The sequence below is a fragment of the Ascaphus truei genome, chromosome 3 (assembly GCF_040206685.1).
Source record: "Ascaphus truei isolate aAscTru1 chromosome 3, aAscTru1.hap1, whole genome shotgun sequence".
Classification (NCBI taxonomy): domain Eukaryota; kingdom Metazoa; phylum Chordata; class Amphibia; order Anura; family Ascaphidae; genus Ascaphus; species Ascaphus truei.
In genome coordinates, this window is record NC_134485.1 from 271,655,877 (window position 1) to 271,670,285 (window position 14,409).

The 14,409-nt window shown below is 41.3% G+C and overlaps 1 protein-coding gene across 23 annotated transcripts in view; it reads left to right on the forward strand.

Moving 5' to 3' along the window:
- Window positions 1–14,409, forward strand: part of DOCK9 (dedicator of cytokinesis 9) — a 263,517-nt gene that overhangs the window by 227,022 nt on the left and 22,086 nt on the right. For all 23 annotated transcript variants that reach the window (XM_075590793.1, XM_075590800.1, XM_075590807.1 and 20 more), the window contains 6 exons: window positions 2,167–2,304; window positions 4,587–4,769; window positions 7,736–7,849; window positions 10,733–10,948; window positions 11,705–11,762; window positions 13,993–14,099. In XM_075590793.1, coding sequence (XP_075446908.1) covers window positions 2,167–2,304; window positions 4,587–4,769; window positions 7,736–7,849; window positions 10,733–10,948; window positions 11,705–11,762; window positions 13,993–14,099 — 816 coding nt within the window. The remainder of the gene's footprint in view (window positions 1–2,166; window positions 2,305–4,586; window positions 4,770–7,735; window positions 7,850–10,732; window positions 10,949–11,704; window positions 11,763–13,992; window positions 14,100–14,409) is intronic.

Consider the following 14,409-nt stretch of genomic DNA (forward strand, 5'->3'; position numbering starts at 1 on the left):
GCCGCCCTACTGCTCCTTTGGAATCCCGACGTCACCAACGTGATGTCGTACGGCGGTGCGTTGCCATGGAAACGCGACGTCCTAGGACATCGCGACATCCCATTGCCATGGCAACGAGACACCGGGTGCCGTCACGGTGGTGGCGTCTGCAGCGTCATTTGACACCAAGATTCCAATGGAGCTGGAGGGCGGCAGAAAGGAGGCGACCGGTAGGCAAGTAGCTCCCCATGAGGTTCGAGAGGCCAGACCGTGCGGCAACATTATATCTTGGCGGAAGTTTTGCCGCCCCCAAATTTTGGTGCCTTAGGCCTGGACCTAATGAGAAATATTTATACAACAGATCAAAGCGCAGTTATGCCTTTGTCTTGATACTAAATTAATAATAATTGTTTGTTCTTGTATATACGTATGGTCACCACAGAAACGGCCAAATAAACCCTTTTTAAAGATATTTTTAGCTACATTGCTAGGCATATGGTTAGAAAATCAACATACTGGGGGAGGGGCTAAATCCAAAAAGCTCCATTATATCAGGTCTCATAAAGTGATGTTACCTAAAACAGGTGCATATATTCTGTTCCCTGAGTTAACATGACATCCTCGAAGCTAATTATATGCAAACACAGCGGCCTGAACTCCATTTCATTTATATAGGCGTAACATCACGTTACTGTAGCCTAGCGTTGTGTTATCTTCCTGTATTGGTGTTATTCCTATCGGGGCTTTTGCTGAAATGGAGAGATGAAGGAAATAATGCCTGGAAATAACACAGTTAAATCATGCTTAACTGTGACGTTACAGCCACCCAGACACTGTAAAACACCTACAGTAAATAAGGGTCTGGATGTAAGTAACACTGTTACGTTCGTTAAGTAATACGCAGACTTGAAGTCCCCATATTCACCTTAAAGGCTTCTATAATTTCCCAACCTCCATTTGGAAACCCGGAAAACCGTGGGGAGACCTTTTTTTTCCCCTGAGCTAATCAGGAGCCGGAGGGTGCACCTTAAACGGACCAATAAGGGTTGTGTGGGGTGCCATTGCGTAAGAACAGCCACCAGGGGCAAGGCTTGGGAGTGTGAAAAATTGGGATTGACCAATGCGAACCGAGCCGACATGACTAGGACCTAGGCCTCGGTTCCGTATTTCAGCTTCAAACCTCTCACGGGTAGACGCCTCTCTTCCGAGCAAAGTGTGGACTCTTACCAGCAGACGGGCTCACCTTCCCCCCACCTCACCATTGTCCACAAGCAATGCCCGTGGTCCCACAAAAAGGTTAGCCCTCTGACTCATTTTATGCTGACCACTTAGCTGTAGCTGCAGGCCCAGGCATACAATGAGTCACACAGATAAAACACAGGTACACATTAAATAGTTATACATTAAAGGTTATACATTAGCAGGGCTGGCAGACACTTTCCAGCTCTGAAATGGGCAGTTAACCCTGTAAGCTGGATCGCCATCCTGACTGGTAAGGACAACAAGCCGGCTTAACCTTAAATATATACCTTACCACGCTGCCCCTACCATCACAGGGAATTAAAATGAAGTAGCTGGAACATTAACGTTCTTCTGTATACTGTACTTGGAATACCTAAAGTTGGGCCACTGTATACACCATTTGGAATATACCACTAAGGTACATTGTTGCTTCAATGGTTTATCTCATACAGGACTAAAATTTATATAATAAATACGTGTTTTTTGTTTGTTATATAGATGTAACCAAATACATGTTCCACTGCGAAGCAGAACCACAGCAAATAAATCAGTCGGGTTACATTTGTGATCCGAACCAGGACTTCCCTCATACCTAACAAAACTATTTACAGTTCTGGGAACACCCTCATTGCTGAAATACATGCCAATGAATGCCCTGAATATGGCTTTTTGTCTTAAGGAAACCGTATGGCTGCTAGCTCAGCCTCATAAAAGCGAGCAAAGAAGAAATACCGTCGTCGGGCTTTCTTTTGTATGATGCCTGAGCCGTTTTATTTTTATTTCTTTATTTTTTTGTAACCAGTGGTTTTCAAGAGCTGAAAATAGCCTAGTTCAGAGTCTGTAAAAGCAAAACAAAAAAAAATCATATTCATTATGTATTTACAGTTGAAGTTATCTTAGTTGAAACAGGTTTAAAAAAAAAAACTGGTATTTTTCTTTTCTCAGAACCAACTTGTTGCTGATCATGGGCACAATCCATTGATGAAGAAGGTATTCGATGTTTACCTGTGCTTTCTTCAGAAAAACCAATCTGAAACGGCGTTAAAAAATGTCTTCGGTGCTTTAAGGTCTTTAATTTATAAGGTTAGTACTCAACAAGAAACTAAATCTAATATTATTCTATATTTGATTGCATTAGCTGAAATGTTAAAATGGACATGAAGCGAAAGGTGACACGTGTGCACATTTGCACGTTATTTCCCAGAATCCCTGGCTGCAGTGGAACCATTATATACTAGGAGATAATGGTGAAAAGCAGGGTTGCAGACCTGTCTGAAATGTGCATTTGCTCACAAATTGTATTTTTATTTTCCATTAGCTAAAGTGATATTCGTCAAAAGAGATCAAACCTAAACACACCAACTGATTTGTCTTTCTTAATGCCTGGCTCACATTTTACTCACATTTTTCTCATACTTGATCCTTTCATCGATAACCTGCGATACACATGGTTTTATTTATTCCAAAATGTTTGCTGTATACCAGCTCAAACGTTGTTATGGTTAAGTACTCTTGTATATCAAAACCACACCAGAGATCAAGCTGTGTAACCAAATTCTCCAGTCTGGCATATCTGTATTGTGTGGTTGCCATTCCCGAGATGTAACTCTATGAACTGACTATGTACTGCACCGACACACTTTATTCGAGCAAATACCCGGTATGTACCTGGCAGATACCTGGAATGTGCCACTCCTCACCTCTGACAAGCCCCGTTGCGTTTGCCTTCCCAGCCTGGGTTCATGCCTGGCTGATGGGCGGCTGATCTGTTAAATGATAATGATTAGGATTTAATAGGCTGCAATGCTTCGCGTGTCTACCAGATGGCATAAATTCATGAATTGTAATGCAGTATATATATATATATACTGTGCAGTATTGCAGCCAGCGGGAATAAAATGCTTCAATCCCTGCCTGGAAAATAACCCAATGCACTCGGGCAGAAAACAGTCACAAACCTCAATACACCCGGGTATACCCGAATTCGTGGGACTAGCCGAGCTCGAATAAAGTGTGTCGCCAGTGTAGCCAGTCCCTGTATTTCATGTCCGCTGTGATCCGCCCAGCCACTCCGTAATATTTTATTATACTGCAGGGCAAACACTGTATCCAGTTCCTTGTGTTTCCTGTTAATTTTACTGTGACAACTGATCAAAGAAACGCGTACTAAACTCAAACAAATTTCTTACTCTGACATAGCCTGAACCGTTTTAATCTTCTTAGAAATATACTGCTCAGTAATGACAAGTAAAAGATCTGCAACAGTTGGGGACAGTTGTGATCCTGACATAATTAGGCTACTGGGGAATTTATCTGTTGGCAACTCTGAAAACCGGTTCAGTTCTTGGTGTGTCGGGGGAGAGGAGAGGGAGAGAGGGAGGTATGAAAGCGATATGAAAGCTGGAATAATTTGGAAGTATTGCAATGCAGAATATGGTCTATCTCAATTCCAAAATAGAAAGTAATGTACCCTGTATAATGTTGTCGTTTGTTCTAAAGGTAGAACTGTCCTCATCACAAACAAGTAGGACAACTCTATAGGGATTATGTAATGCATGATTGGCAACCCTAATAATGTTCTCAAGAAACAATTCCCTGAAATGTCTGTTGGGATGGATAAGTGTCCTGTATTTTAGTGCCTTGACGTGAAATACCTTAACTTAAAATTACTGTAATGTAATCAGTCATAAAGATATAATAGATTTCTACTTGAGTGTAATGGTTACCTTTTCCGATAGATGTTACTGTACTAAACTATTAAAATGCTAAAGTTGGGACACTGCCTGGTAATTACATGACACCTCCCCTGCAAGCGTTAGTTTTTCTCCCTGCACTGTTTGTTCAGTGTGCGTCTTTCCCCGCCCGGCCAAGAGCAGAGATTCAAAAAACAAAAAAACAAAGCACATAGCGGTCAAGCGGGAGATACCATTCAGCTCAAAGCATTTGCAAGTCATTCATAACTGTGTTGGAAAAACATAACTGCGGCAATCCTAATCATTATTAACAGTGGAATCAAGGCCACAGTAACTTTGTAATAGCATCTTGGATTTTATCCTAAACGGTTGCCTAAAAGCCGCATTATAATCGCCACCTGACTTGGTACTGTAAGAAGAGAGTTAAATTAACAAGGTAATTGTGTAACACAGATGCTAGTATTATACCAATTTATTCAACATATTTATACCATGTTGCTTTCTTTGTATTACTAATTGTATGTGAATATAGATTGTATTTTTGTTATTTTTAATCTCCATTTAATCTCAACAAAAATGTAAACAGAGTAAGATGAAAAGGCTGAAATACTTCGTTACTCAGCACTAAAAATCCATGATGGCTAACTCCTATATTGCTCTTTTTGTTTATAGTTTCCCTCGACATTTTATGAAGGAAGGGCAGATATGTGTGCTGCATTATGTTATGAAATTCTCAAGTGCTGTAATTCCAAACTAAGCTCCATTAGAACGGATTCCTCCCAGCTGCTCTACTTTTTAATGAGAAATAACTTTGACTACACTGGAAAGAAGTCTTTTGTCAGAACACATCTGCAGGTAAAGAAAATGTTAATATTTAATGGGTTGTTTTTTTGTTAACTGCAGTTGAAAAATGTCCTCCTAAAGTTGGGAGCCTACCGGATTTTAATGAAGCTCTCTTAATGTCTCTGTCCTGGCACAATAATCCACCCGTTTGGTTGGTAAATCTAGGTGCAAATATTGAGGTTAGCTAGCATTATTCAGTCTGTGCACGATAGGATAACATGTCAAGCTATTTTTGTAAGTTACTAAATTTCTTATAATAAATTCAGTAACTTACAAAAATAGTTGTATTGTATTGTATGTCTTTATTTATATAGCGCCATTAGTGTACATAGCGCTTCACAGTAGTAATACATGTGGTAATCAAATAAATAACAGATAATATAAATAACAGATCATGGGAATAAGTGCTTTAGACATAAAAGTAACATTTCGGAAGAGGAGTCCCTGCCCCGAGGAGCTTACAGTCTAATTGGTAGGTAGGGAGAACGTACAGAGACAGTAGGAGGGAGTTCTGGTAAGTGCGTCTGCAGGGGGCCAAGCATTCTGTATCGTGTTTAGAATATCCACAGTGCTATTCATATGCTTCTTTAAGCAGGTGGGTCTTAAGGTGGGTCTTAAAGGTGGATAGAGAGGGTGCTAGTCGGGTACTGAGGGGAAGGGCATTCCAGAGGTGTGGGGCAGTCAGTGAAAAAGGTTTAAGGCGGGAGAGGGCTTTAGATACAAAGGGGGTAGAAAGAAGACATCCTTGAGAAGAACGCAAGAGTCTGGATGAGAAATTAGGGATGAGATGTAAGGAGGGGCAGAAGAATGTAAAGCTTTAAAAGTGAGGAGAAGAATGGAGTGTGAGATGCGGGATTTGATCGGAAGCCAGGAGAGGGATTTCATGAGGGGAGATGCTGAGACAGATCTAGGAAAGAGTAGAGTGATTCTGGCAGCAGCATTTAGGATAGATTGTAGGGTAGACAGGTGAGAGGCAGGAAGGCCGGACAGCAGGAGGTTACAGTAATCAAGACGGGAGAGAATGAGGGCCTGAGTCAGAGTTTTAGCAGTCGAACAACAGAGGAAAGGGCGTATCTTAGTTATATTGCGGAGGAAAAAGCGACAAGTTTTAGAAATGTTTTGAATGTGAGGGGCGAATGTGAGAGAGGAGTCGAATGTGACCCCTAGGCAGCGTGCTTGGGCTACTGGGTGAATGATTGTAGTTCCAACAGTAATGTGGAAGGAGGTAGTAGTGCCAGGTTTGGGAGGAAGTATGAGGAGCTCTGTTTTAGCCATGTTGAGTTTAAGGCGTCGGAGGGCCATCCAGGATGATATAGCAGAGAGACATTCAGAAACTTTAGTTTGTACAGCAGGTGTAAGGTCAGGTGTTGAAAAGTATATTTGTGTGTCGTCGGCATAGAGGTGATAATTAAACCCAAAAGATTTTATTAGGTCACCTAGAGAGAGTGTGTACAGAGAAAAGAGAAGCGGTCCCAGGACAGAGCCCTGGGGTACCCCCACAGAGAGATCAATAGAGGAGGAGGAGGTGTTAGCAGAAGAGACACTAAAAGTACGATGGGAGAGGTAGGATGAGATCCAGGATAGAGCTTTGTTCCGAATACCTAGAGTATGGAGAATGTGGAGGAGAAGAGGGTGGTCCACGGTGTCAAATGCTGCAGAGAGGTCGAGTAATATGAGCAGAGTGTAATGACCTCTGTCTTTGGCAGCATGGAGGTCGTCAGTTATTTTAGTGAGGGCTGTTTCGGTGGAGTGAGCAGTGCGGAAGCCAGATTGTAGAGGGTCTAGGAGAGAATAGGTGTTGAGAAAATGGAGCAAGCGAGAGAATACAAGACGTTCAAGTAGTTTAGAGGCAAAAGGCAGGAGGGAGACAGGTCGATAGTTAGAAAGACAGGTAGGGTCAAGCTTGCTGTTTTTGAGTAATGGTATGACTGTTGCATGTTTGAAGGAGGATGGAAAGGTTCCAGAGCAGAGGGAGGAGTTAAAAATGTGTGTAAGCGTAGGGATTATAGTAGGAGCTAGAGGTTTTAGGAGATGGGAGGGAATGGGGTCAAGAGGGCAAGTGGTAGAGGGAGAAGAGGAGATCAACAGCGACACATCCTCCTCTGAGACAGTGGAAAAAGACTCAAGAAGGAAGGAGGAGAGTTAGGAAGAGGTGTAGGATGGGTGTAGGATGGGGGGAAGAAACAGAGGGGATGTTCTGCCGTATGGATTCCACCTTTTCCTTAAAATAGTCAGCAAAGTCCTGAGCGGAGATGGAGGAAGGAGAGATGTTATCGTATAAGATTAATCCATTTTATGTTCTGGTGGCATACATGCCATTTCTCCCTGTTTATGTGGGAAATTCCCTTATAATGAAATAAAAAATGCATATTTATTTACATATTTATTTACATTCTTCACGGTAAAGAGTTTTAAGGTGTTGGTCAGTTTTGGCTGGTTGGTGAATGAAGTTTGTCTTTGAGTGCATTACGATAGTTTGATTGGCTGTGTTGTTGGGTTAAGCAAAGCTTTTCATTGGGTGTAGCCAATAAATTATCATTGATTGATTGAGACTGTACATCTCACTGATGCAATTCTTGTTGGCGATGTCAACGACTGCGTTGAATCATTTCGACATTAATATTTCTAAATTTGGGCAAAAGAGGTATAGTTGCCTTCAAATTCTTTGGTACCAAAACTATAGCCATATAGTTTGACAGATGTTGCTAAGAGGGTATTTTCCTTTGGTCAAAAGGGCATACAACAAAATGGCATATTGATCAAAATACAGTACTTATGGGTTTCTACTTTGACACCATCCACTGCCACACAATTATCAGTTTTTCAACAGAAGCTTTGGGTACCAGCTTACACAATCAGACAGATATTTTATTGATACCAATTTTGTATTCGTTACATGGGGTCAAAGCTGTAAGTAAGAGGTTTCTAAAACCGCGTTTTGTATCTTGCTCGAAATAATTTTTGTTCATGTTTTCCAGGTTATTATTTCAGTAAGCCAGCTGATAGCGGACGTGGTTGGAATAGGTGGCACCAGGTTCCAGCAGTCGCTCTCTATCATTAACAACTGTGCCAACAGTGACCGGCTCATTAAGGTTTGTGACCAGCTCCTCCATAGTCAGACACGCAGGAATTAGCTGCTGTTGTGTTTATTTATATGCAAGAAAAAAACACATGTATGTTAAAACTTCTTCTATGTATTGTCAAACTTGACCATTATTCTTGGTATGAGCGATGACCCAACTGTTTGTAACAGTCTTGTAAAAACTGGAACAATCTACTGGAGACTCGCACAGCCGTCACCAGTCTAAGTTCTTTCAAAACTAAAGCTGTCTCACATTGTAATCTGGTCTGTAACTGTTAGATATGCCTATAATATATATTATCTTTAACTGTGCATGCAATGTCTTGTATATAATGTATACCCTGTTCACTTATGTATTGTAACCATGTATTATTTGTCATCATAACTGTATGCCTTGGAAATACTTGAAAACGAGAGGTAACTCAATGTATTACTTCCTGGTCAAACATTTTATAAATAAATAAATAATAAATAAAACAATTGGCCCCTTCACTGCTAGATGCATAGTAATACATTGCTGGCCTATGGTACAAGGACTAAATATATATCTACAGTGTTTTGTAATGAGATTGAATTCAACACACATAAAAAAACAAATAAAAACATTTACAAGTAAAAATTATATCAAGGCACTGAAACACACAAAGCCTTAAGCAGATAACATTGTGATAGAACTGTAAGAAACTTTTGTTATTTGTACTATTGTGTTTTAAAGAAAAGCTTGCACATGCTCTGCAAATCAAGCCAACACGTACAGTGCAGTACAGCTTAACCTGTTATAGCGCGATCCGCTACAATGCGGATCCGCTTCTAACGTGGTTTGAGCATGGCTCCCGATTTAGAAGATCTCCTACCTTTCTTAATACCCCTTTGCCTACGCTTGCTGCCGGCGCCTCCCCCCTCCCACCCACCTCCTCGGCTCCTGCGTCAAATTTCCCTGCGGGGTCATGTGACGTTACGACGCCACGTGGGAGGGGTGGGAATGAGGTTACCCGGCTTAGTCTCCAGCATGGCCTACTCCACTAGCACTGTCACCACCAACTGGATCATCCCTTGGTCCCCCGGGCTCCTCATCGGCACCAGCTCCTCGTCCTCCTCCACAACCTCCGCCGGAGCATTGCCCGGATCCTGTGGCACCACCATGACACACCCATATACCTCTCAGTTAGCTGGATGCTGACGGCAGGGAGAGGAGAGAGCTGCCAGCTTCTGTTGCCGGTTAAGTCCTGCTGGGACTGGGACAGCAGGGAAAGTGATCCCAGCTCTCCCCCTTCGGCGGACACGGAACCCATTTTTTTTGCGTGATCCGCTTATGACGCGATCGCATTATGTGGACCCCTAGCACCTCGTTATAACTGGGTTCAGCTATATTTGGTAATCAGAGCTATGTACTGTAGAACGGGAAGGATGTCAAAAGATTTCATATTGGTATGTGTGCTGATTGCTGGATACTTGAATGCACTTTAGCAGCATGGTTACCTGCCTGACAAAATGATTAAGTGTTGAATTAACGATATGCTGCATTAAGCTAAAGTACATACTTTAACAAGGTCTTAAGTGATTGCCTTGTGAAGCTTCTCTGTGTCATCTCCGTAGGGAAAGTTTTGTTTATACTTACAGTAAGGAACAAATCAAATTTCAGCGATGCAGGACTTCATGCCTGAACTTTCTTCTGATTTACAATGGTATTGCAAATGGCATTACAATTTCTCAACTACTGCTTGATTACATAATCAAGATTATTATGGGACAATCATTACCATGTTGTACAATTACCAAAAATATTTCTGTATGGAATATATCCTTCTACTTTGTACGTGGGTCAGTGCAACACATTTGGCACCTCTACAGTTCTGTGAATACCACTTTCTAACTCCAGGGTATTCTCTGTAGCTTTCCCTGAATTGTGAGTTCTCGGCCTTGAACCTGCTAGATGTGTGCTAATTAATCCCATTTCTGCCATTGGGGCAAATAACCCGTTGCAGATTAGAGTATTCCTGGTCCTACTGCAGCAAAGTAGGCCATAAAAAGAGTAATTTTGTAAAGCTTACACAAAATTTGGTATAATTCGTAAACGTCACTAATGATCTCTGTATTTTCCTCCTTTGTCCATATTGGGTTTCACGTGCACACTCTTAAAGCACCACTTGTGGGATAAAAATCCTTGTATCCAACGCACGCCCATACTGCAGTAGACCTGGGCTGAAAAGAATATAGATCTACAATATACAACGGCGCCTGCTAAACCAGTGTGTCCCAGCTGAAACAAACGTAGTGTAAATCTCACAATGCGTTTCAAAGTCATTCTTGCTTTCCCCATCATTTCTTGCATTGGGTAATCTGTGAAGCTGTATTGTATGTCTTTTAATAACATACCTGTTCTGGCTCCTGTGCTACAGTGATATTTAAACTGTCCTTCTAAATATCAGTCACAAAAAGAAGAAGAATTAGAGGGTCTCAATGGCAGTAACACTACATTGAGCGGCCAGTGCTTACTCCCTTTCCCTTTTTTTGCCCTATAAACATTAGTGTGACGGGTTTTTGTGGCAAAAAGTGTACAAAACCAAAATATTTTGAAGGTGTCATGTAAAACAAGCGTATGAAGTTTGTATAGAGAGCTTCCACCTTTTTGTTTTATAGCCATAAACCAATTCTTGTTTTTGTAGAGTGCTGCCTGTTTGCATGGTACAGTAATGAAGAGACAACACACATCTATCTAATGAGCTCTGAGATGAGATACAGAGAAACTGACCTAGCCTAAGTCACATAGAACTGCCAGTGATTCTCCAACAATGGTCATTCACTTTGCTCTAGACACTTACCGTGTCTTCCAAGAGTAGTTTGGTACATACCCTATATGACCGCCTGACCTTTATTTGTGTGTCTGTTACAGCATACATCCTTCTCCTCTGATGTGAAGGATTTGACAAAAAGGATCCGTACTGTCTTGATGGCCACGGCGCAAATGAAGGAGCATGAGAACGACCCTGAGATGCTGGTGGACCTGCAGTACAGCTTAGCAAAGTCATACGCCAGCACACCCGAGCTGAGGAAGACCTGGCTGGACAGCATGGCAAGAATTCATGTTAAGCATGGGGATCTGTCAGAGGTAAAGGGAAATATTTCCCAACTTGAGTTTGACATAAAGCAACCTCACATAACTTTGTCTACACATTTCCTCATTTGACAAGAACAGAATTGTGAGTTTCAGTTGTTGCCTTTTACTTTTTTTATTTATTTTTTACACATGTAAAGGATTTCTCATAAGGTAACATTTTTCTTAATTTTTGGATATCATTCTCTCAGAAACATTGTTTTATTTGCTAACCTCATCACTGCTGTAAAAAAAAAAAAACACAATGCATTGCATTCCAGCTGTGGCATTAGTCTATCACAGATCCCATATTAATATTTAACTCTAAGAATAGGCCAAAACTTCTATTTTTAAAGTAATATTGTTTCATTGAATTATTAGGGTCTTCACAAAAAACAAAAAAGCTAAAAGAAATTAGGGAAACGATTCAGAAACTGAAGTAGCAAATCATCATCTCTGGGTCATTTGGTATTCATTGTTGGGCATCAGCCTGAATTTTATTTTCCCACCTCTTCAAAAACATTTTGACTTACTCCCCTATCTTCCACATCTCCCCCATCTCCCCCCATATCCCTGGTGTCTTTCGCTTTGCACAACTTCCTACAGGGAGCTTTACAGGGAATAAAAGGGCTTCTTCAGGAAGGGTTATTTATGGCAGCTAGGTTGAAAATGGGCTTGAGTTTCCATATGCATTTCTTCTGCTCCGCCTATAAGTGGAACACAAGTTTTATCTGACCAATACATCGTTATCTCTCTTCCAATGTATTTTAGGCAGCAATGTGCTATGTTCATGTGGCAGCGCTAGTAGCAGAATACCTCACACGAAAAGGTATGTATAATATCAGTAATGCTTATTTCCACGTCTTTCTCCGAATATTTTTTTAGTGTTCGTTACTTAAAAGATTTGTGTGCTTCCAGCCACAATGAGAAGTATAGGCAATAACATTTGCAAAAGATTGCATCCTATTTTAGTGTCTTGCACTATAAGTATAGTGGTATTCAAGCTGTGTCGTCTATATTGACTGATCGTTTGAGGATTTGCAGTTGGCATGAGATGCTTAAAGCAGCACTGCAGGTTTCATCAATGTTGAGAGGGCAAAAGAATTGACCAGACTTTGCCCATCCTTTTACAAGGGGCTTAAGGAGTGGCTCAGTGAGTAACGGCTGTGAAGCAGAGGACCCTGGCTCAAATCCCGTCATCTCCTTGTGACCTTGGGCAAGTCACTTGGTGTCCCTTTGCCTCAGGCACGAAAAAATAGATTGTAAGCTCACCAGTGCAGTGACTCGTGCCTGCAAAATTTCGATGTACAGCACTGCGTACATGGTCAGCGCTATACAAGAAAAAACTATTATTGTATTGTCCTGCTAAAAACATGCTGAGAACCATCCAGTTGTAATAGTAATTACTTGGTTATTTAGTTAAACCCTTTGGCCAAAGCGTCGTAAACCTGCATACCAAACGTCAAGGTATAACCAAAAATGCAGGTCCTACACTACACTGTGAACCTTTCCTTTTACCTCTGTATGAGGGGAAGCAACTACAGTGAGTCCTGTCCATTCAGCAAAATGCCAGAACTTCCCAAGTTAAAAAGGTGGGGAGGGGTGAGCTCTGGGGGGAGGAGCCACCTTCCTCCATTTAACTGTTACCAGTCAGAAATTGATTAACACACACACACATTCACAGCTAGCTCAAACTCCTACACCCACCACATCATGAATATATATTTATGCCAAAAAGAGTGCTACTGAGCATGGCAAATGTATACAACAAAATACAGGGGTGCCCAATGCTACATCCAATTGACAGAACATATACGGCAATAAGTATAATTACTATTATTATTGAAGTATTTAAACGTTATACTTATTACCATATATGTGTTGTCAAAGAAATACTTGTCTTCTGGTAGATTATGAAACATTGATAGTTGAACTATGTTTACACTTAATTGTTACTGCAGAATTACTAAACATAAAATGCTATTTAAAGCAATGTTTCTTTTGTTTACACATTTGTAACTTCTAGGAGACTTACCCTTATTATAGCCTGCCACCCATAGCCACAGTTGTTGAGCTGTTCGGCCTTCGTCCCCACTGCTCGCGGCTGCGCACGCTATGGCTTCCGTGGTGCAAACAAGATACGGCCCTCTATGGGGCCGGCCCCAGTCACTGCCGCCGCGCCTGCAGAAAGCGCAATGCACAACCACCTTTGCCAAAAGAAAACATTTCTGTCTTTTGGCGCGGTGGCCGAGCAATGGCCACGTTACGGTGGCGATTCAGCCAATGGGGGTGAACCAGCCGCGCGACTTCATGGCCACGCCACTGCCGCGCTTCCCCGTCACGAGTGATCTGAAGTCCTTCAGATCACTCAGAGTGCCGCCAGGCACCCCGTCGTGCGTGCGACGCCTGCACTGGGGCCGTAGCCATTATGTGTAGTAGGTGCCAAACACTGTCACTACTGTGGAAAATTACCCTCTTCGTTGTCACCATGATTTCTAATTGAGCAACATTTTACAGAATACCTGTCAGTAGTCTAAGTGTTGGTGCTACAATTACAGGTTTATGAGCTGGAAATGTATACATACGGTTTATCATTATATAGCACATCATATTTATTATTAATTTCATTAAACGGCCATGTATGCGTGTTCCTGTTCTAAAAATGAGGTGCAGTAGCCCTGCAGTAGAAGATCCATACCATGTGCAAACTAGATTCTTAACAGAATGCGATTCCTTTCCTTGGATCAAAAAGAAACTTTAGGAAATAGTAAGTTTGTTTTATGGCTATTTATGTATTTATTATATCTTCATAACCTGACTTTATTACTGTCTCACTTTCAAATGTAAAGATGCCTGGTCTTAAACTCTTCACGCTATAATCTCCCTACTCTACAAATGCATTATTGGTATAAAGAAGAAATCTAGGAATCCTATGTATTTGATCTCAGAGGTGACAATATATCCCTTTATGTATTGCATTAAAGAGTAAACCTGCCAGCGTAAGGAGTGGGGCACATCATGGCTCAGCTTTTCAATTGTTGTCTTCCATTATATTCTAGGAATGTTCAAACAAGGATGCTCCACATTCAGAGTGATCACTCCAAATATTGATGAGGAGGCTTCTATGATGGAGGATGTTGGAATGCAGGATGTTCATTTTAATGAGGTGAGGCTGTTTTTATGTATTTACTTAACATCCAATAGAATTAATTTTTACTAGTTGCACTTCCTGATAAGCTTCCTGAATTACCACTTCTGACAACAGATTTCATGTCCTCTATAGCAGGATCATATTGCATGTTCTACTGTGACATCAAAATATGAGGTATACAAAAAGCACGCTTACATTAAAAATGTTTAGATCATTTACAAAAAGATCTACAGAAGATGATCCAGTTGCTTTCTATTGTCCTGCTGTTGTACACTGGTAAATAATACCAGCTCGGGCATCATTTAACATTTTCACGTTCAAAGCC